At 44.9% G+C, this 21,281-nt stretch overlaps 4 protein-coding genes across 4 annotated transcripts; 2 read left to right on the top strand and 2 right to left on the bottom strand.

The window, feature by feature from the left end:
- Positions 1 to 438: 438 nt before the first annotated feature.
- On the top strand, positions 439 to 8,184 carry SRSF9 (serine and arginine rich splicing factor 9). Its single transcript, XM_061602393.1, has 4 exons — positions 439 to 1,102; positions 4,660 to 4,829; positions 6,351 to 6,523; positions 7,643 to 8,184. Exons 1-4 carry the CDS (start codon positions 852 to 854, stop codon positions 7,784 to 7,786), a joined length of 738 nt encoding a protein of 245 aa, XP_061458377.1. The 5' UTR covers positions 439 to 851; the 3' UTR covers positions 7,787 to 8,184.
- Positions 8,185 to 9,498: 1,314 nt separating this feature from the next.
- On the bottom strand, positions 9,499 to 12,602 carry GATC (glutamyl-tRNA amidotransferase subunit C). The gene is made up of 4 exons (XM_061602394.1): positions 12,411 to 12,602; positions 11,749 to 11,915; positions 11,212 to 11,315; positions 9,499 to 10,786 (listed from the first exon to the last, which is right to left on the bottom strand). Exons 1-4 carry the CDS (start codon positions 12,585 to 12,587, stop codon positions 10,728 to 10,730), a joined length of 507 nt encoding a protein of 168 aa, XP_061458378.1. The 5' UTR covers positions 12,588 to 12,602; the 3' UTR covers positions 9,499 to 10,727.
- TRIAP1 (TP53 regulated inhibitor of apoptosis 1) lies at positions 12,586 to 16,170 on the top strand. Its single transcript, XM_061602395.1, has 2 exons — positions 12,586 to 12,820; positions 14,653 to 16,170. The coding sequence occupies exons 1-2, from the start codon at positions 12,662 to 12,664 to the stop codon at positions 14,734 to 14,736; spliced, it is 243 nt and encodes an 80-aa protein (XP_061458379.1). The 5' UTR covers positions 12,586 to 12,661; the 3' UTR covers positions 14,737 to 16,170.
- A 1,820-nt stretch (positions 16,171 to 17,990) lies between these two features.
- LOC133373485 (cytochrome c oxidase subunit 6A2, mitochondrial) lies at positions 17,991 to 21,224 on the bottom strand (the record flags this gene model as incomplete). The annotated part of the gene is made up of 3 exons (XM_061603297.1): positions 17,991 to 18,241; positions 20,186 to 20,325; positions 20,999 to 21,224. Coding segments are annotated over 3 exons (453 nt in total), but the record flags the coding sequence as incomplete, so codon positions are not given.
- Between the last annotated feature and the right edge of the window lie 57 nt (positions 21,225 to 21,281).

Here is a 21,281-nt window from a genome sequence, read left to right as displayed (position 1 = left end):
ATAGTGGTGGAAGGGCCAGAGACAGACATGGGCATAGCCACAGATGCAAATTTCACCTGTGTGCAATAGGATGGTTTCTACACATGCTTCCACCCCTCTCTATTCTCCATCCAGGCAAGCAAAACCCGTGATCAGAGGTCAAGGACAGATTCAGGAAAATGTGAATCAGGGCCAGCGAAGGGTGTGGCTTGCAGAGAAGGGGTGTGGCCTGGGGAGAGTCCTGAGGGCCAGACAGAGAGGCCTGGAGGGCCGCACACAGTTATCCCAGGCATAAGCTTTCATGGACTCAAGCCTACGTCATCAGTCACATTTTTTTTAAAAAAAACTATTTAGCAACCGTCATAAAAGGTACGATCTCAGTCGGAGAGCAATATAAAGGAGGAAACCGTAAGGATGAATTCAGCAAATCACTCCACGCAGCTGACAGGAGGGGGCGCAGCACGCGAGAAGGAAACTCGCCCGCCTTGCAAGCTGCAAAGCCGAGAACACCCGAGCATGCGCAAAGGCGCAGCCTATGACGCCTGCGCATTGAGTACCGACGTGTGTGGAGGAGAGAGAGGGAGGGGGGAAAAGAAGGCGCTCTTCCCTTCACCCGCTCGCGAGGTTTTGCCCATGAGGCGCTCCCCCCTCTCCTCTTTTGTTTTATTCCGTTGCGCGCGCGGCTTCTCCTTCCTCCTCCTCCCCTTTAAGCTGCACCTCCCCCCCTGTCTTTTTTGTCCTCCGTCACGCCGCTTCTGTGGTAAGGCCTGAGGGGGCGGCGGCGAAGGCCGGCCGACTTGACTGACGGACTCGTGTAGGCCCCGGGGCGGTTGCGGGTGCTGTGGTCGCTGAGGGACAGGACTCGGAGGAGGATGTCCGGGGGCTGGGGCCGGGATATGATGGACTATGGCGGCGGCGGGGCCGGCATGTCCGGAGGGGGCGGCCGGGGCGGCGGCGGGAGCGGCGCGGGCGACGGCCGCATCTACGTGGGGAACTTGCCGGCCGACGTGCGCGAGAAGGACCTGGAGGAGCTTTTCTACAAGTACGGCCGCATCCGGGACATCGAGCTGAAGAGCAAGCGGGGCCTCGTGCCCTTCGCCTTCGTGCGCTTCGAGGACCCCCGGTGAGGGGGGCTGGGGACTCGGGAGGGGGCCCCTCAAGAGAGCCCCCACCACATTCAATTGGGGGGGCGTGAGGAGGGGGCCGCCTCAGCGGACGGGAGGAGGCCAGCCCCCCCCTCAGTAATTTGGGGGGGAGGGGTCTCCATCGCCTCTCTGGGCGACGTGAGGTGCAAGTCCCGACCTTCCTCCCCCCTCATGTCCTTTGCTTTCCCGCCTTTTTTCAAAATAAAATTATTAAACCGCCAGAGGTGCAAAAAGGCGGTAACAATAGGCATTGAATAAGGACGTAAGGGCCAGCGGGCTCTTCTTAAGTGCTTGTTAAACTTTAAGGTATCTTTGTATATACTGCCTTTCTGCAGCTTAGGCACCCAAGAAGGTTTACAGTTTTTTTTTTTAAATGCTAAGCGTTGCTCCCAACATTAGTCCTACTCAGATCGTTATGTGTGTATATAAAAAAAAAGCTAAGGGTTGTATGCAACATTAGCCATACTTGGAGTAGACCCATTGGGGTTAATGGGCCAAAGTTAGTTGTGTTCATTAATTTCAGGGGTCTGCTCTGACTATGATGCAACATTGGATACAATCCAATAGAGATGACTAATAGGGGCCCATTAATTTCAGGAGGTCTACTCTGGATTAGGATCTTAAATTGAATGCAATCTTAGAATAAATGACAATGAAATGTATTTATTTGTATTTAATCTCTAGCCTTTCTTCCCTCATGGAACCCAAGGCGGTGCCCGTTGGTGCTTGGAGGCTTTCCAGACGGCACTGTGCAGACCCAAACAGACCATGGGTTGTATCCAGTTTCGAGTATACTCCAGCCTTCACCACCATAGTGCCCTCTGGATGATGGTGTTGGGCTACACCTCGCATCAATCCCTGCTAGTACAGCCATGCTCTCATCAGTCCTCCAGCATCATACAGTGGTGGCGGCTGGGGCTGATGGGAGTTGTAGTCTAGCAACATCTGGAGGGCACCAGGTTGTGAAAAGGTTCTAGCCCTAGGTAAATCATGTCTACTAATTTCTGTGTGGCTGACTTGCATACAACCACCCATTTAGCTTCTGCAAGGCAATGGCTTTGTGCGCCTTCAGAGGGATGGAGAACCTGTGACCCTCCCAAATGAGGTTGGACTCCCAACTCCTGTCGCCATCTCTGATCATTGCCCATCCTTGGCTACTGGGGCTGGTGGGAGTTGGAGTCCAGCAACATCCGTGGAGGGTCACAGGTTTTCTATTCGTGGCGTAGGAAGCTGCCGTATACTAAGTCAGACCAGTATTGCCTACCCTGGGGGTGGGGTGGGGAGCTTCAGGTTCAGGGACCAAGTGTGGCCTTCCAGGCATCTTTATCTGGTCCTCAAAACTCTCCCCAGGATATTCCTTCCCCTCGTCAACCACACCCCTCACCAGCCCTGTTTTGCACAACGGTGTTTTGCATGGCTGGTAAGTGCCTTGAACGCTGATAATGCTTCTTGCTTGCCTGAAACAGGGAGAGGTGTGCATAGAAACTACAGTAATCTACTGTATAAAGGTAACCCATTCATGTTTCTAGCCCACTATTAGCACGTGGTCCCTGGAAAGGAATGTGATCCACGGTCTGAAAAGGTTCTCCCATCTCTCATCTATTCTGACAGGCAGCAGCGTGTGTTATTCTGTGTATAGTTACTTTAACCTCTCTGAAAGGGATAATGTTTGTACATAACAGCACAGAGATGCCTCATTATTTTGAGGGTGCAAATATTCTGTTTATCATCTACCTTTACCAAAAAATATTGTCCCTTGGAGAAATGATATCCTGTCTGTATAAAAATAAGCACTACAACAAGGCTGCAGCAGAACAGTCCACATTTTTCCAGCATCCTTCCTTTTTGAGGTTAAAGGACTTCCACACAATTTCCCCCTTGGTTAAGTGTAGTGAATTGGTCTCATGAAACTGCTTTTCCTCTCTTGTATCCCTTTTCACGATTTTTTCCTCTTCACTCTGTTTTTTTTTTATAAGGCATGATGAGCCATTTTAACATGATGGAGCCCTTTCATAAAGATGGTGCCTTTCAACTTTAGAAATGGTTATTCAGGGTAAAAAACAGACTGTGAAATGGCCCATCTGCTGTTAATATCTTGCAGTCGGAGATCTAGGTGATCTAAAGACCACCTTATTTTAAGTGGGTTGCCAGTTTTTTTTCTTTTTAAGTAAGACTTTACAACATCCTGGAATGGAGTCCTCATATTTATGAATTAAGGTTTAATTAATTTCTTTGTTGATTTTCAAAAATAAAATTCTTCCTAAGGTGGTTCACATAAAATAAAACAATAAAATACTATAGCATTTAAAAAACATCTCAATAAAACAGTCCCATACATCCAATGAAAAGGGATGTTTGTTCCTCTCACTTATGCAGAACTGTTGATCCTCGGAGTTTTTGCAGTGGTTAGCATATTTAACTGGCAGCATACCTTGAATTCTTAATCTGAGAGAGGAGTGATTGGATCGCATCAGAAGTTAGCCCAATTACTCAAAAGTCACTCTTCATCCCTGACATGGCCACCTCAAGACCTCTTAACTGGTATAGTTAAAGGGGGTCTTGGGCTGACCACGTCAGAGACAAAGATGCACTTCAACTGCAGCAAAAAAGATGTCATGAAGAAGCAGACTGTAGCTTATGCGCTCTAAAACTAGTATTGGAGGGGGCTGCTTGACACATCCTTTAAATATAACGGTTAAAGTACCGTAGTGTTTGGAACACTGCTAATTAATCTATAGAAAACCGCATACTGAAGGAATTATTGTTAATCTTAAGTATAGCGAACAGCTTCATTTTGTTATTATCTCTTTAAAGTAGCCTTTGAGTAGCTGGCATTGAATTTTTGAAACAGCTGGCACAACAGTGCCTTGGGCACTAAAGTTTGATTGCTACCTTCTTCATTTTACTCTTGAGAGAGTAGCAAGTCAACATAGTAATTGGTGTTCGGAAAATAAATACGAACTCCCTGGTGCTATGATGTGCTGGCTGTTTTTGCACAAGTGTTAGGCATGAACTTCCTAAAAAAAATTTTCTCAGCATTTTCAACCCTGATGATGAATAATGTCTACGGTCAGTATGTTTCGTACTGTGCCTTTTGTTGAAAGCTAGAAACATCTCTATCATTCACAGACTTCAAGTTTGAGTGATATTTCTAGAGCTGCGACTGCCAATGGTTAGTCCAAAGGACCACCAAATAAAGTGTGTTCAGGTGGAATTTGGCAAGTGCTAACATCTTCCAGCTTAGAAACTGGGAGCCTCTCAACACTTTCTGACCTATATCTCGATGTTTCTATATTTCAAGTTTCAAACTACAAGAGTCCTAGTGCTCGTTTTCCAGAGAGGTTGCTGAACTAATCTGTTGTAGCAAAAACAACGAAGAGTCTTCTGGCATCTTAAAGACTAGCACATATTATCAATAAAATGTGGTGTTAGTCTTTGAGGTGCAGCAAGAGTTCATTTGTTGTAGTACCTTTCATGTTCCTCTCAGTTGCTGACTGGATAGTGCTAAACACAGGCGTATATTGTTTGTTTACAGAGATGCAGAAGATGCAGTTTATGGGAGGAATGGCTATGATTATGGCCAATGTCGTCTACGTGTTGAGTTTCCCAAACCTTCCAGAGGACGGGGTGGAGGTTTTGGTGGGGGGCCTCGTGGGAGAAATGGCCCTCCTTCACGACGCTCTGAATTCCGGGTCCTTGTTTCAGGTACGTTGCCTTCTGTACTTCATACTGACTGGGAGCCATCCTGATGCCATGCCTCACTTATATGATATTGGGGAGCAGGAGCATCTTGCTTCCGTAATATAGGGTTTCTTCTTTAATATAAATCCTGTTCCTGTGAAAGAGTTTTTTCAGAGCTGCGAGTGGACAACACAGCTTTCTGGTTCAATTCACGGAGGAAGTCTCTTTATTTGCTTTTGGAGGTCATCTTGGTGAATGAATGGTGAGCAAAAAAAATAAATCTCCACCTGTAGGCAGGCATGAACTCAATGGACTTGGCAGTGGGCAACTAGGTAGGTGAAGGGAAGGAAGAAGAGCCTGTTAGTGTGCAGGGCCAGGAGAACTGAGTCTCGTTAAAGCAAATGATACTCTCAGACAAAAATGAGTCTGTGAAAGATATGGCTGGGGCTGCAGGAACTGCACGTTATTTCTGCTTATGAGAGAAAATTAGCCTGAATTAGATCCCTCAATTAATAACTTTGTGGATCCCTCAGTGCAACCTTGGCACACCTGGATTAGGTGCCTTGCCTAGTAAATTGGGAGAGACAGGTGGAAAAGGCCTCTTACTGGAGAGAAATGGAAATATTTTGGAGGTTTTTGCCATGGCGATCAAATCTCTGGAGAAAACTCAGCACTCCCTGATCAGTTTTATGGAATGGCCCACTTAAAACAAACATAAAAACATGTTTATTCCTATGCGCTACTTAAATAAAATACAGTGATCTAACTCTGTCCTTCTCTGCATGCTACTGTGACGTCCTGGCTAAAAATATGATTGCTCACTGTGAGGAAACCACTGAATTGCAATCTTCTCAGCTTTGCAAAAGGACCTGAAAACAAAAGTGTTGAACCCCAGGTGTACATCTCCCACACAGAAGCCTGGGAGGGCAGGGAGGATATCTGGAGGAATCTCTTGACTTTGGGCATGAATGGGAGAACGTGCATTTGCTAGAGAGTATGGTGAAGCATTCTTGAAACTGCCAGGAGCAGCAGTATGCTAGTATCTCCAGAATGGGATGTGGAACAGGGGAGACACTTACCTTTTCTTAGTAAACATGCTGATAGTTAAACACAGGTGTTCTTGCTTCGCTGCCCAAGGATGAGCTATTGGAATCTGAGGATCCAAACTCACACTGTTAGAAGGGGACTATCATTCTTGGATGGGAATCCGATCCTGAGTAACATGGAGTACAATCTGCCCAGTCAGTTAGGGGTGATGTTAAGTATACATTGGACCAACAGGAGGATTCCTCTCAATGCCCAGCACTCTGAATCCTACCTAGGGGACTGCGTTGCTGACAATGGAGGGCTCATCCACTCTGGAATGGAACTTAATTGCTGCCCTTTGGATCCTTTATAAGCAGGAAGTCTGTGGAAGTCTGTGAATGGCGCCTCTGAACCACTGGAGGGACCAGTTCAGGGTGTGCAGCCTTTCCTGGCACATCCTAAGACCGCTAGTGTCATCCCTTTACATAGTCTCTTATGTTTTGTGTTCTCACTGCTCAGGGCTTCCTCCATCAGGCAGCTGGCAGGACCTGAAGGATCACATGCGTGAAGCTGGTGATGTATGTTATGCAGATGTACAGAAAGATGGAATGGGGGTGGTTGAGTTTCTCCGCAAAGAAGACATGGAATACGCACTGCGTAAACTGGATGACACCAAATTCCGATCTCATGAGGTGGGTTCCTGCCTGTGGGTGAAGAGCATGTGCGTTGTGCCAGTCACGGAGGAACATGCATTAACCTGCCCTGTTGTGCTCTCAAGAGGCTTCAGGGGCACAGTCTAGCAATACTCTCGGAATTGGTGGCTAATGGTAATCCTTATAGCAAGTTAGGAATCCAGCTTAAAAGAGTGGTTGAGGCTTTGTGAAACCCGCCCCATGATGGTGTGGTGTGAGCCCCGACACCCAAGACCAGGTTTTGTGGGTTCTTTCCTAAGTTACATGGAAAATGAGCATTTGGATTTACTTGCCTCTTCTTTCGGGTAAGTCGAGTTGACTTGCTTTGCCATTCTCCCTTTGACAGGCCAAAGGCTGAACAGAGATTGCTGCTGGCTGTTTGAATAAGCTTAGCTCACCTTGTCTTGGCAGCCAGAGGTCATATCTGCAAACTGCAGTGCTTCTGTCCCCAGAGGAGCTGATGAGTAACTGTAATGGTTACAATAGCAGTCTTTCCCACCTATGCATGGAATCTCTTCCTATGGTGGTCTCATGATATCTCTGCCATAAACCAGTTTTTCCCCCCAGTTTTGGGGCATTGCTACCTCACTTGCAACCACCTTCTTCCAGTGGCTGGCCTGATCTGCTTCAACCACCCCCTCTGTCACAGCTGGAGGCTGCTTGCTGTGGGATTCCCTTCAGAACCTGAGCTCCTGAGACACAATTAAGTTAAGATGAGCTGGTGAGACACTTCACCAAGGCATCTCCTAACTATGCTGAAGGACTGCAGTAGGCTTACATCTCTCTCCCTGTGGCAGTTAACAGTTGGAAAACTACTGACATCTTCACCCTTCTCTTAGTTAGATGGTGACAGAACGTGGCTGTGTTTGCCTTACTAATACCTGCACAATACTAGCTATTGCGTAACATGTCCTTCCTCTGTAGACCTCAAGGTCCAGGCCAGAGCTGGCCTAAGGCAGCAGTAGGTGGATTCATACTGCCTGTATGTGAAAAACTTGTCTCCAGCCTTGAGCCACTTGTGCATTGGTTCCTGATCTTCATTTTTGGCATTCATTCATTCATAACATTGACCGCAGGATGTTATGCCAACGTTTGGGTTTTCTCTGTTTTAAATTCCAGGGTGAAACATCCTATATCAGAGTTTGTCCTGAAAGAAGCATCAGCTATGGCTACTCGCGCTCCCGTTCTGGTTCAAGGAGCCGCGATTCTCCATACCAAAGCAGGGGATCGCCACGCTACTCTTCTCCCTTCAGGCCATACTGATTGCACCCAACAGGGACTTCTAAAAATGTGAACTGAGCTCTTTATTTCTGCTCAGAGTTTACATTCCAAAATGGATGGATATAGTCTTTCGTAGGAAGCCTTGTTTTTTTGTTTTTTGTTTTCCTTTCTTATTCAAATAAAATCTTTTTTTATGACTTAACAGTTTTTACTAGGAAAGTGTTGGTAATGAAGTACTATAAACATTGCCACTTTAAAAACTTCTTTTGTTTGGAAAATGTAAATTGTTTTTGTTTCTCCTAAATGAGGGGAAATGAGCTTGAGAAACTAGTATGCATTTAATGGTTTGCAGGATGGTGCTGTAAAGCAGTGGAGCAACCTGTATGGCTCACCCTGTTGTGGTGTTTTGAAATATACTTAAATGTTTCTGTAACTCATAAGTGGGTGGCTGTCTCTTTGTGCAGTGAGAGGGGTGGGAAGCTGTTAAATACAATTAAGCCTGGATTTTAAATTCCTTTCTGTTACTGGGTTAAAGAAGCATTCTGCAGTTATGCCTACTGGTCAAGCTGGGTATTGTAGTGAAAACATCAAAGGAATGCTTATACTCTTCTATTAAGAGCCGCTGTTTACAAGCTGCTCAGATATGTTGTGTGCTTCCAGATGGAAGTTTATTTTGGAATTGGAGCTGCTCATGCACGTGTTTTTTGCAGCATCTACATGTTGGCATCAAAATGCCGGCCCATACTTTTTTAAAGTGGATTTCCCCTTAATGCAGAATATCTGTTAAGTAAAAATAACCTATTATTCTGATTGCTGGGTAGAAGCTTATAAGTGCTTGGGGGGGCAGTTTATCACATGTATGACGATGTTTCTGTGAGGTGTTCCCTTTTGCCACACCCCAGCTTCCATTTGCTCCTCACTTGAACACAACCTAGCCATTGTGTTTCCAACAGAACACCTGATACAAGCCTGTCTACTTCCACCGATTACCACACGCTCAAACTGTCTCCACACAGTACCTGTGAGGAATTACCCAGGAGAGTATAATTGCAGTAAATATGTCAGACTTTAAAAAAAATAAATACAGAACTCTTGCAGATCTCTTTATCACACAAAACTTGCACAAGACTGACATTTACCTTGCATGTATAAGATCTCAGTATTAATTTTTTTTAAATTGAAATTGCCTTCACCAAAAATCCACAAGCCTCCATTTTGCCCATTGTTAAACATAACTAAGGCTGGTAACATTTGCTGTTCTGCATTTCCTGAGATTATTTCTGTGCGTAAATACAGAAATATTTGTGCACATGCCCAGTTTGGGGAAAGGTTGTGGAGGGTAGGGGAGCAGTTGTTCAGAAAAACATAGCCCATGTGCATTCTGTCAAGCTCTGCCCACTGATGTGGATGGTGGCATAGCAGAGAATATGAGTGGGGGGGAAATGAGAATGTGTTCCAGCTCATGTTCCAAATATGCATAGAAAAATGGGGTCTATGAGCCATTAGCAATACAAGGGCCCAGTCTAGAGGCCTCTAATGTCATGCCCAATACTCAACGGTGATGATAGGCAGGAGAGCAGAGTGGCCAAAGGGCTGTTGGAGCAGGAGGAATAGTGCTGGAGCATGACTAGTTGGATAGACACTCTCTCTGGCTAATGACAAGCACCCAGAGGCCTGTTGTGCTTCTTGCCATGTATTAAGTGTGTCTACAAACATTTGCTAAACAGTTAAGTAGATGAAGACATACATTTCCATTCAATAAAGTGTGTTTATTAGATACAGTTCAGTAGGATACTCAATCTCACTTCCTTTTCTGAAGCATGAATTCAGTGCCAATTTAAAAATGGCCAGTACATACTTCGCTGATTGGTAAGCAAGGATAATGTGCCACAGTGGCTTTTTATTTCCCTCCTAAGCCAAATATTGATATTCTAGCAACCACATTGTATGTATCCAACTATGAGCCCATGAATTAGCTAAGCAGCAACATTCTGTTACAAGGATATTTTGGAACAACATACCTATTACAAATGTCTGTACCTGGAAAATAGACCCATCTTCTAAAGGAGGAGCCCCATGTTTTACTAATTTCCTATTGTCTGTGTCTCACAACTTTTAGTGTTTTTTATTGAAATACTGGCTACTTCATGTTTATCCATCTGTGAAGCCGTGCTGTCAATTCAATTTGTTCCCTGAATTTCTGGTACCATTAAACATAACACCAATATTTCTCCCATGTCTTGAGAGATGTGGACTACCCCAGTGTACCTCTTGATTTAGGTAGGGAAAAAGTGCTATCAGTCTGTATCTCCCCTCTTACAAGTCTATATCAAACATGCTGGCCACCAGTGAGACAACCTTTTGTTACCCCTTGAGAGCCTACTCCCCAAATATTTCAGGCTGGTAATTGCAGCACACAACACTGAATAATGCCAGGCACCTGGTCTTGCAGTGGTACCTCTCCTTTTAATTTACATTTGGGGAGATTCAAAATGATGGAGTTTGAACATTTGCCAAGCTCTTCCATCTGTTTTTTTAAAGTCATATTTTCTCCAAAGTCATAAAAACATTAGAACAGCATCCTGGATCAGGCCAATGTCCACCAGATCCCATGGGGAAATACGCAGGCTTTCTATAATTTCCCATTTTTCTGGACCCATTGCCTCTTCACAATTTAAGAGGGTTGATTAAGGTTGTTAAAATCTTTTGGCCACAATAAAAATGGGTTTTGGTACATCCAAGCCCAAATGAAATAAATAGGTTTAAGTACACTTAAGTTAACCTTATCAAGAGTTGTAAACACAGATGACAAGTTCAAGAATAATTTGCAAGAGTCAATGATAGACTAAGCAGTATAGAAATGGCAGTCATTTCAGGGTGAAAACAAGTTGTGTACCAGGTATGGTAAAGGTTTACCCAGATGCAGCTTCATGGATTAAACTCTAGCTAAAGTCTGTGGTGACATCTGATGCAGATCTTCTGCCTAGGACTCTTTCTGCAGAAAAGTTTCTCTGTCTTCCAGCTTCGGTAAAGGGATGTTACCTAGCACAAGCAATAAAAGTGGATGAAATTAAGCTTTAAAACCCAGTCCTCATGATGGCTAATAATAAAGTTATTGCAAGAGTTTCAAAATAAGCTTTCCTGTGACTAGAAATCATAGTCCCAGTACCCTGCACAGCGGTTTGTCCAATCCCATGCAGAACAGTAAAAAATTATATTAATTTTCATAATTAAGTTGCTTGAAGGATTTTTTTTTCTTAGCATAGGATATAGACAGACCCGCCCTTATTGTCTCCTGTATAAAGACATTAGATGAATTGTGCAGATTGTAGTTCTTGAACTAAATGGAGTTAGGAGGTAATAGTGAAAACGTATGTGCGTGTCTCACGTGCTCGTACACTAGGAAGAGGTCTAAACATGTCAAACTACAGCAAGGTCTTAATTGTGTGCATGATGCAAAATAGTACCTGGTGGAGCTACAAAATATTCTTCAACAGCGTGCTTGGCATTCTTCAGTAGCTCCTCTGCACAGTTGCCTTCTGTGATGTTATCTTCCCTGAGGTAGAGACACCTGAGGAGAATAATCTATCAGTCAACGTTATAGAGGTAGTATGAGAAATACAGAACTGAAAAAGCTCACCATGGTGCTTTGTACTGTATGGATCAGGCTTCACCACTTGAGCCCACAAGGACTCAAGTGTGTAGCTATTACAGCCTTTCAGTGTTACTTCCAATAGTGGTATCATATATACTTAATGCCCTTATTTCTCCCTTCAAAGACAGCCATTGTGACTTCGGGCAACAAGCCAGTTCTGTGCTATATACTACATATGCTCTGTCAGATGTTTATTTACTGTCTGGTTGTGCTGGCTCATACCAAGTTAGGATTTTGAGTGTTCACAGACTCCTGTGGAACAACATCCTGTATCAATTTCAAGATGTGCCCTGCTGGACCAATAGGAAAATTTAACTGCTAATATGCAAGTGATGCCGATACTTATTACCTGTCTTCTAGGACTGAATCCATTGGCTCTACCCCGTCTGTATTAACTGTGTGGAGTTTCTCAGTAAATTCAATTGCTTTCTCCAAACGCTCCACATCTTCCCAATTGCGGAAATCAACAAGTGCCAGGCGCTCCAGGTGATCCAGCAATTCCAAAGTTACTTTTTTCTTGAGAAAGAGGGAAAATAATATATTTAGATCTTGCAAGGAGAGGTGGATCCCTCTGGAAGCGCAGACAGCTACATTCCTGCCACATAGAAGTTGGTGGTTTTCTCACACACACACACACACCCTCTCCTTAGAGGCAAGGAACTGGAATTGTCACAGTTAAATGACACATCGTACCTACGTGGTGGGAGGTGTAGCACATGCAGAGTCCTGAGGACCAGAAAGATGTCTGATGTAGTACAACACAGGAAACTGCCTAATAGCTGCTGGGGACCTGGGAACTTCGGCATGCAAAGCAGATGCTCTGCCACTGGGCATGGATGCAGGGCAACTACTCCGATCGTCACCACAATCGAACCAGGTCAGACGTTCAAAAGCCAATTATGGTCCCTTCGTGGACAAAGAAGCGCTCTGCCTGCGCTCGGGGGCACTGTTCCCTCCCCCGTTTTTCTGGGGCTGAGCCCTCCTCAAGGCATCCACGGGCCTCCTACTCACCCGGGGAGGTCCTAGTTCCCCACTCGGCTTGGAAGGGATCTCTTCGGGAAATCCACCCCTAGAGCAAAAACCCGCGCGGAAGAAGCAAGTGACTCGACGAGCCCACATGCCTGCGGCGCTCCGGAAGCGCGTCGTCACCGAGCTACCGCCTGGCCGCAAAAGCGGAAGTGGCGTCATTGCCCAGGTCCGAGCTTCCTTCCGGACTCGCGGGGGGGGGGGCGTCCTCCTGTTTGTCCGTCCGGGCTATCGCCATGAACAGCGTGGGCGAGGCCTGCACGGAGATGAAGCGGGAGTACGACCAGTGCTTCAACCGCTGGTTCGCCGAGAAGTTCCTGAAGGGGGAGGGCGGCGACGGCAGTGGAGGCGACCCCTGCGCCCAGCTCTTCAAGCGCTACCAACTCTGCGTCCAGGCAAGGAGGGGGGTTTCTGAGCGTGTGCAGAAGACAGCGCAGGGCAGAGCGGCTCGAGCTTGCGAGGTGGGCCGCGAAGGCCCCGCTTCGAGCCTCGGGCGGGCTGCGCTCGCTGGTGATTGCCCGGGGGTGTGAGGTCTCGCAGTAGGGGTAGGCAGACCCTTGCTTTGCGTGGGCTGGGGGGGGGGGAAGGTGGGGAGCTGCTCTTGCATCCGGGAGGCAGTGCGGTGTAGTGGCTAGAGCAGCCGTCGCCAGCCGGGCGGCCCTCAGATGGTTTAGCCCACAACCCCCATCAGGATTGGTGGTAGTTGTGGTCCAAAACATCCGGAGGTCACCTGGTTGAAGAAGACTGGTCTGTGTACGCTTTATCGACTCCGCATTTTGTAATATATACTTCTGGGTTTTTTTAATGAGCCAAGTAAGTAAAATGCCTTGGAGTGGGACTGAAGGGAGTTGTAGTCCCAAATGTCCGGAGGGCACTAGGTTGGCATAGGCTGGGTTAGAGTGTCAGACTAAGACTGGGGAGAGCCAGGTTCAAAAACTCCCACTCAGCCACCAGACCTCTCCCTCACCCAAAATGATTTTTCAGAGTAGTTGTGAGGGGGAAATGAAGAGACCCGTACATCCCGTTGTGCTTCTTGGAGGAAGGGCCGGGTAAAAGTGAAACATTCCCACAAGGCCTCAAATTCAATCTCTGGAACTTCTAGTGATCAACTGGGGTTGCAACGGCCGGAAAAGAGCCCCCTTCCTCTTCTTGAGATCTTAAGAGAGCAACTCTAGTTGGAGGAGGCAGAATCCATTGATATATATTTAAAGCACATTTCCCTCCCCACCCAACCCCATAGAATCCTGGGAACTGCAGTTTACCCCTCACATAGCTACAATTCCCACTGCCCTTAACAAGCTACATTCCCCAGGATTCATTTGTTGGTGTGTGTGGAAAGATGCTTTAAAGGTACGGTTCGTTTTCAGTCATACCTCTGGAAATCTGTCCACACAACCTGGGTAACAAGATAGTTTGATAGGGGAGGCAGCCTGTGGCCCTCTGAATGAAAGTAGTTTATCTGTAGAGAACAACTTTGTTTTCTCTCAAAGGGCAAATTGTGTTTTGCTTTTACACAAATAGTGTAATAGGTAACCATCTCAATAAGAAGTGTGTATGGCTGTGTGCAGGGGGTGATAGTCATGGTTTTGCAGTAAAGCTAGGAAGGTAATGAAGATGGGTTCTCCTACCCTTAATGTGTTCATTTTAATACTTTTTCTGTATTTGTTGCTGTTTAGGTAGTGGTATTACCATCCTTTTTTTTTTTTTTTTGCTTATAAAATTCTGTGGATGAATCTCTGACCTCAAGAGGCTTACAATCCATCACAGAAAACAGGATGGTAAGGGAGAGACACAAGGTGTGATTAGTGCGTTTGCAAATACTAAGACTTGCAGTATAACTCTGTGCATGTTGCTTCTGAGTAAGCAGGCCCAGAGTTAACTTCTATTCTGCAATCATGATTGTATATGATAATGAGTTAAAGCTAAATGCATCATGAAAAAGTGGATCTTGAGGGATCTGAAGACAGGTGGCCTCAAGTATTGTTTTTGTACACTTATATTTACATATAGCTCAAGGTGGTGTATCTACACAATCTAGGAAGGAGCTCCAGACATCGGGAGGGTGGGAACATTTGTGCCTTTCCCACATTTTGCAGTTCTCTTTGTATGGATAAGAAGCCACTATACCGAGCTTAACCTGGATCTTCTGGATCTGATGTAATTTCACTAATTTCTATGAGCATCCTTGGAATGATTAAAACATGCCTACTTTTTCCCCTCCTCTCAGAAAGCTATCAAGGAGAAAGACATACCCATTGAAGGGCTGGAATTCATGGGCCGCAGCAAAGGAAAATCTGAAAACTCTTCCTGACCATGATGGCAACAGAAAAATTATTTTGAACATTAAAAAAAGCCAAATTCTAAATCTTGTTGCTGTTGAACAAGGACTCTGCCATCTGTGCAGATGGTGCAATTCAAGGACTGTTCTCCACAGCAGCATCTGCCTCATGGAGCCAGGAGCCAGTTTCATATCTACTGACAACTGGGTGTGGCTTTTTTTTTATCATCTGTGTATGTGTGTGGTGGGACTCTGTTTTATAGATGAATGTATTTCTAACAAAGGAAGTAGGGAGAACTGTACTCCTGGTTTATGATCAGCTGATTCTTTTTGTTTAGCTAATCTTAACTGTAAATGTTAAAATGAAGGTCAGGGGGTCAAATTGGTATGTTAATCAATGTGTCTGGTTGGGTTTTTGTTTCCTTAAATCTTTTCTGTTGATCAGCTCCACTTACACAGAAAATTCCTCTCTTTAGGGTGTAGTTATCGAAGGTTAAAGGATGTGGCTTTCAACCAAAATTGTGTTGGAGAAATATTGTACCTTTCTCTGAGGATGACAGGCTCATTCTATGTATGTTTGTTAAGGTATGTAAGAAGTCCAGTTTTTCCCTCCCATTCACAGGCCAGATGTAGAAGTTTCAGGGGTACGTTTCCTATTTTCCAAAGGGGAGAAAGGGCACACTTCAGACTGACCTTCCACTGGTTAGATCTGACCAGGAAGCATAAGAATAGACACCCCATATTTTTTATTTTCTTTTAAAGGAGGTTGAGTATTAGGTATAACATGTTAAAAAAAGGGCAGGTTTCAGGGTCACTCAATGAAAGCCAGATTATTAAAATGAGTCAGTTTAGTTTTTAACTTGTTACCTATATATAACACTGCTGAAAAAAATCTAGAACTGAAGCCAAGTAAGTAGCTGGAATAAGCAAGTCTCTATACTCATAATATCTTGCTAGACTAGCTAAAGTGTGCATATTCATCATTCTGAGGCAGCTGGGTTGAAACTCCTCAGAACTAGGAAACTGCCAGCTCCATGTGGGAAGTTCTGGGTTTGCAATATGAGAAACTGGCCTGCCATCCATCTATTGTAACCAGTCACGACCTTGATAAATCCTTTTGCTGCAGAAACTAGAGCTTTAATTGATTTTTTAGTCCATGAGCTTTAGATTGTGAGCCACAGCAGATGGGGGCTTCCCCTGAACCCCATCAGTTAAGTCTGCATTTCCTATAAACTTGGAAAGTTTTTAGAAAAATGCAGTTTGTTCAAATTAAAATGTTACATTTGGCAGCAGGGTCACCTGCACAACCTAATGGAGAAATCTACAAGCAATTTCTTGCAACTCTGCTGCAAGTGTGGAAGTGTTCTTGCAATAGAAAGTGCCTTCTAACATGATTAAACAGCTGTATCTGTTCTGCTATGTGCAATAATGGGAATTAAATACAGAGAATAAAATTATAGAACTGGAGTGGCCAAATTGTGTAGCATTACTTTGGAGCGCTAAAATTGTGTAGCATTACTTTGGAGCTATTTAAGGAAGATCACTCTACCAGTGCTCTTATGGCTCTTTCCTTGAACTAGGGAAAGATGCACTTGCTCTATAAGTAGCAGCTGTGGATGTCAGAGTTCAAATCATGCATTTGACTTGGTGACCTCAGATAAGCTTCCATCTCAGTCAAACCAACAGTGATAGAGCTACTGGCCTTTTACAGGAGTTTGAAAAAGTTCCAAGTTCAATAGCCTAAAGGAAGTAGGATTATACAGCAAGTAAATACTTTATTGAATTTATATCCTGCCTTTCCTCCCAGAAGGAGCCCAGGGCAGCCAGGTAATAAGCTAGTGATTTGGATTGCAAAAAAAAGAATGACTCACCTCCATGGGAATTTATGATCTGAACGAAGGCACAAGAAATACACTGGTTATTTAAGAATTGGAATGCAAAAGCTTCGAGCAACATGACTTTGATAAGCCACTTACTGCAAGATACAAATTATTTTGTTTTATCAAAATCACTGTTTGAATAGCTCAGGGCTGGCTGGGACCTACTGGTGAAGGGCAGGTAATTATTCAGCCATGAGAGTGGCTGTATATTGTAGCCAGCATGGATTTTTCACACTCCACCATGTTAAATTGAAAATATCCCCCATCCCATTCTGCTGCTTCCCATAAGCATATTTCAAAACAAAATCTTACAAAACTTACAGTCCTGAACTCAGAAACACTTACTTAACAACCATCTAAGTTTTCATGGTGATGCACAAAACACTTAGGGAATCTAGAGTTCAAAGTATAAAACGAGAAAAAAATCCAGACCCCTATTGGACTTTTTACCTGTGGTGGTCTCATAATTTGTTGAAATTAATTAAAAACTAGCCATTTTCACAGAGTACCTGTAATCCTATTACTGAACTTGCCCCATACTCTGAGCTTCATCTTCTGCAGTTTAGAAGTTAAAAGACGGATTTTTAATTAATTTAAGAAATTTAACATTGGAGTCTATGATAGCGCAGGCATGCTCAGTATTGGTTCTTACTATTAGAGTTCTAAACCAACTATTAGTGTTCTAAATGCCAGACTAACAGTTGTTTGGCTTGGCTAATCGGGACCACAACCACGCCAGACACTTATTCCACTTTAAAAAGTTATGGCTTCCCCCAAAGACTCCTGGGAAGTGTAGTTTGTGAGTTGTTAGGAGACTCCTATTCCCTGGACAGAAGACAAGTGGCCAGAGTGGTTTAACAGTCAGCTCCTCTTCTGCTGACTGTACCTGTGAGGGGAATAGGGTGTCTCCTAAGCTCTCAGCACCCTTCACAAACTACACTTCCCAGGAGTCTTTGGGGGAAGACACGATAAAGTGCAATAAATATCTGGTGTGGATGTGGCCAGGGACACCTTTGGTTTAAATTTGGGAGACTACACATGTCTGCTGTAGAATAAAAAGGTGGGGGGAAACCTGAAAAATAGGCTACAGGTACATTATTAAACCACAAGGGTTTTTTGGCCAATTAATGAATAAATATAAAAATAGTCAAACATCTAGATGGCACTAGGTTGGGGAAGGCTGTTCTCTCTTATAATTCCCTTGCACACTAGAGAAAAGCTCTGAACAAAATGTGCTCAAAGATGAAATATAAGGCAACCATGTACTGGTTCATGTTCCTCCCTCCCAAAAGAACCCTTTAACCACTGTTTTCTTCTACAAACTATTGTCTAAGTTGTTTTAAGCCATAAGGGTAGCTTCCCTAGACACACTACATAGCAGATAGTTAAGAGAGTTCACAGAAAAACTTGGTTGGAAGTGTTTTATTTATGTGACCTCTGGAAAAAACATTCTACAAGAGATCAGAACTTCATAATCTGACAATACAAGGAATGCAAAGCATTGTGAGTCCCAACCTGGGTCTTGGTCCAGCTTCCTTCAGTGGTCCACGGTGCCAGTGTGATCCACCTGTTTAATGGTCATCTTCATAGCCAGTTGGGAGTGCATTAACATGTGGGTTGTGGAAAAGAGAATGGTTCCCATCACCCCAAGGGAAGGGCTGTGCAGAAGAGATGGAAATTTTTAACCAGCTGCAAATCAGGAATTAAGTTCTTTGTAATGGCTTATAAACAGAAAAAGTGTGGTACACAGTTTAAAAACATTCTTCCACAAGTCACTCTTGAAAAGCACTATATAATTAAGCAAACAGCAGGCTAAATCAGCACAAGTCATTGCTACACCATGGGATACAGAAGGTTACAGTTTCAGAGTTACTTATTGGCAAGTTTGCTTTTCAATAACTTCTCAAAGTAGGTTACAATTCAAGAAAAATACAGAAACAAAACCACAACACTACAACAGATTAAAAGCTGACACTAAACATTATAAAAGGCTTGCAAAAAAGAATAGTCCTTTTCCAACCAATTGTCAAGACCGCTTCTTGGATTCTGTGTGAACACAGTAACCTGTTCCAAAGTTTCGGAGCCAGCACTAGAAGATTCCACTCAGTGGTGTTCACTAGCTTGATAGAACCACCAACTATCTAGACACAGGTAGCTAACTACTGAATTCAGCTCCAATCATCCCTGACCACTGGCCATGCTGGCTGGAGTTGATGGGGGTTGAGAATCACAACAACATCTGAAGGGCTCTAGATTCCCCTTCTCTGATATAGGAGAACAGGGCACATTCTTTTACCCTTCTTCCCACACGAATCACAGACAAATAAAACAGCCATTACTGAACGTCTGCCTAAAGCTGGATCAAAGTCGCTCAAAATAATCAATTTCATCCTGAAACATCCTTAGCCACTGTCCATTCAATTATTTTAATCGGGAATGGAAGATTGGGCACTGGCCTATTAATTCCCCAGATGTGGAAAACCCCTCAACATCTTCAGTAAAGCACCTGTGGCTCTCCAGATGTTGGACTACCATTATTTCTGAGTATTGGCCATGCTGGCTGGGGCTGTTGGGGAGTCCACCAACATCTGGACAGCCACAGGTTCCTTGCCCCTAAATGAGAAACTTTGCCACAGAGAACTACTGTTACCTCTCTGAATTCTGAACCAAGGACTACAAGCTTGCTTTACATAGGCAGCCACAATAAGACTGCCATAACTTTCTGTTCCGTTTAGCAACAGATTATTAGAGCTGTTACAACAGCGCTCTCTGTATCGCTTTTTTAGCATTCTACCACTATAATAAAACATAAGAATTCCATATCTTATACAACAGATACAATTTGTACTGGGACTATGCCATTTGCTATGAAGAATCTGTTTGGCCAGGGATAAGAGCAGCTCAGATTTCAGAGATCAGATGAACAAGAGGCCAACCTTTTGGTAGTGAAGCTCTTGTTTTCACCATTTTACTGCCAAGTAATGTACCTTGGATTCCAGAAGCCTTCTGATCCAGGAGGGGGAAAAACCCTCTGGAAGGGGACCTCTGCTGCAAGGGGAGGTCTACCACAGACTCCATCATGAAACCCAAGTATCTAGCCCAGAAAGATGGTGGTGTTTTTTTTAATTCATCCTTGCTGGATCTGAAAGCTTTTCACGATATGTAAAGACAGAGGACGATGACAGAGGCTGTTAATACCAAGGGAAGAGTGGGTGAATGAAGCATAGGTCACATCGATTATACTCCCTATATGGCAAACAAGGTGGGAGCCTTGTTTTACAATTTACATACATGAAGAAGCCACACATGAATGACAGGGATTTTTGATTCTTGTATTACAGATAATTGGATCTTTTTAGTTTATTTTAAAAGCTCATCTGAGAATTGATGGACAAAGGGTTGTCTGTGGAGTCAAACTACACTCTGGACAGGAATCTGCTTTTTTAAAAGGACCTCAAATGAAGTGGCTGTGCTGGCTGGGGCTGATGGGAGTTTGTCCAGAACATCTGGAGAATACCAGGTTAGAGGAGGCTGTGTTAAACTTAAACACACCCCTGTAATTAAGAACAAGATTTGCTTAGGAGCAGCTTTGAATCCAATACCTTGGTCCGGATACGAAGATGTTCATAAGGAATGAACGGTGGTCTCTCATGTTCATGCTGACTCATCAGGTAGCAGTTCAGCATGCACACAGCAACTCCAGGCAGAGCGACCACAAAGGTCAGGATCTTCCACGTACGAGCTGATTGAAAGAATTCACACACAATTTGTACCTCCAGGTGGTTGCCAATGCCAATTTCTGACACAAAAAATCCCTGAACATCACCAGCCTCATTACAGAATAATTCATCATCTTAACTGCCCAACAACTTCAGCAGTGCGTTTCAGATAAGCTTGCAGGCACTCACGATGGCGGGGTAGAGAAAAGGAGATTATTTGCTCAAGTTGTGCTCTTTTTTAGAAAAAAATAACCGGGAACCTAAGGAGAACCCTGCTGGATTCGGCCAAAAGCGTTGCTTTCGCATGGTGGCCAGTTGCAGGTGATGGAAACCCAGTTCTTTACAACACCTAATAAACTGGGGAGGCCCACCTGACACAGGATCGGTGCCGACAGAGCACATGGGCGGCGCGCTTCCCGATTCCTGGCCCTCAACATAGTTTGTAAGCCATTTTTCGAATGAAGAGTGGGGTGAAAATGGCTTCAAACAAACATCCGATAGGCTGCTCCTCAGCGTGGAGGCCCCATTGACTGGTCACCAGAACCCACAGCCGTCGGCTGCCTCTCCATGGCCGGCCAACCCGCCTGCCAGCCCCCGCCTGGAGGAACGCCCGCCCGCTGTTCTCTGGCAACGGAGGCGACCCCGCCTTCTTCCTCACAAGGTCACCCGGCCGCAGGCTCGCCCGGCTCTACTCACAGGCCCCGCCATGCCCCGGCGTTCCCCCAGCCGCTGCTGCCGCCGACAGGAGCCGCTTCAGGCCGGCCCGGGGAGTCTCAGCCACGAGCTGCCGGGAGACCTTGCCGAGCGCCAGCGCCGCCGCCGCTGCCATGTCTCTTCCGTCTTTTTCTCTTCTGCTGCAAGGCTTCAATTGCACACTCGGCGCCGGAAGCGGAAATAGGGAGACGGGCTCGGGCGCTTTCCAATGGCGTCAGACGTACGTCGAGCGGCGAGAACCGGCGCGTGCCCCGCCTGCTTAGAC

This window comes from Rhineura floridana, chromosome 19 (genome assembly GCF_030035675.1).
Source record: "Rhineura floridana isolate rRhiFlo1 chromosome 19, rRhiFlo1.hap2, whole genome shotgun sequence".
Classification (NCBI taxonomy): domain Eukaryota; kingdom Metazoa; phylum Chordata; class Lepidosauria; order Squamata; family Rhineuridae; genus Rhineura; species Rhineura floridana.
Note: the sequence above shows the minus strand (reverse complement) of the source record. Positions and strands in the feature narration are given on the sequence as shown.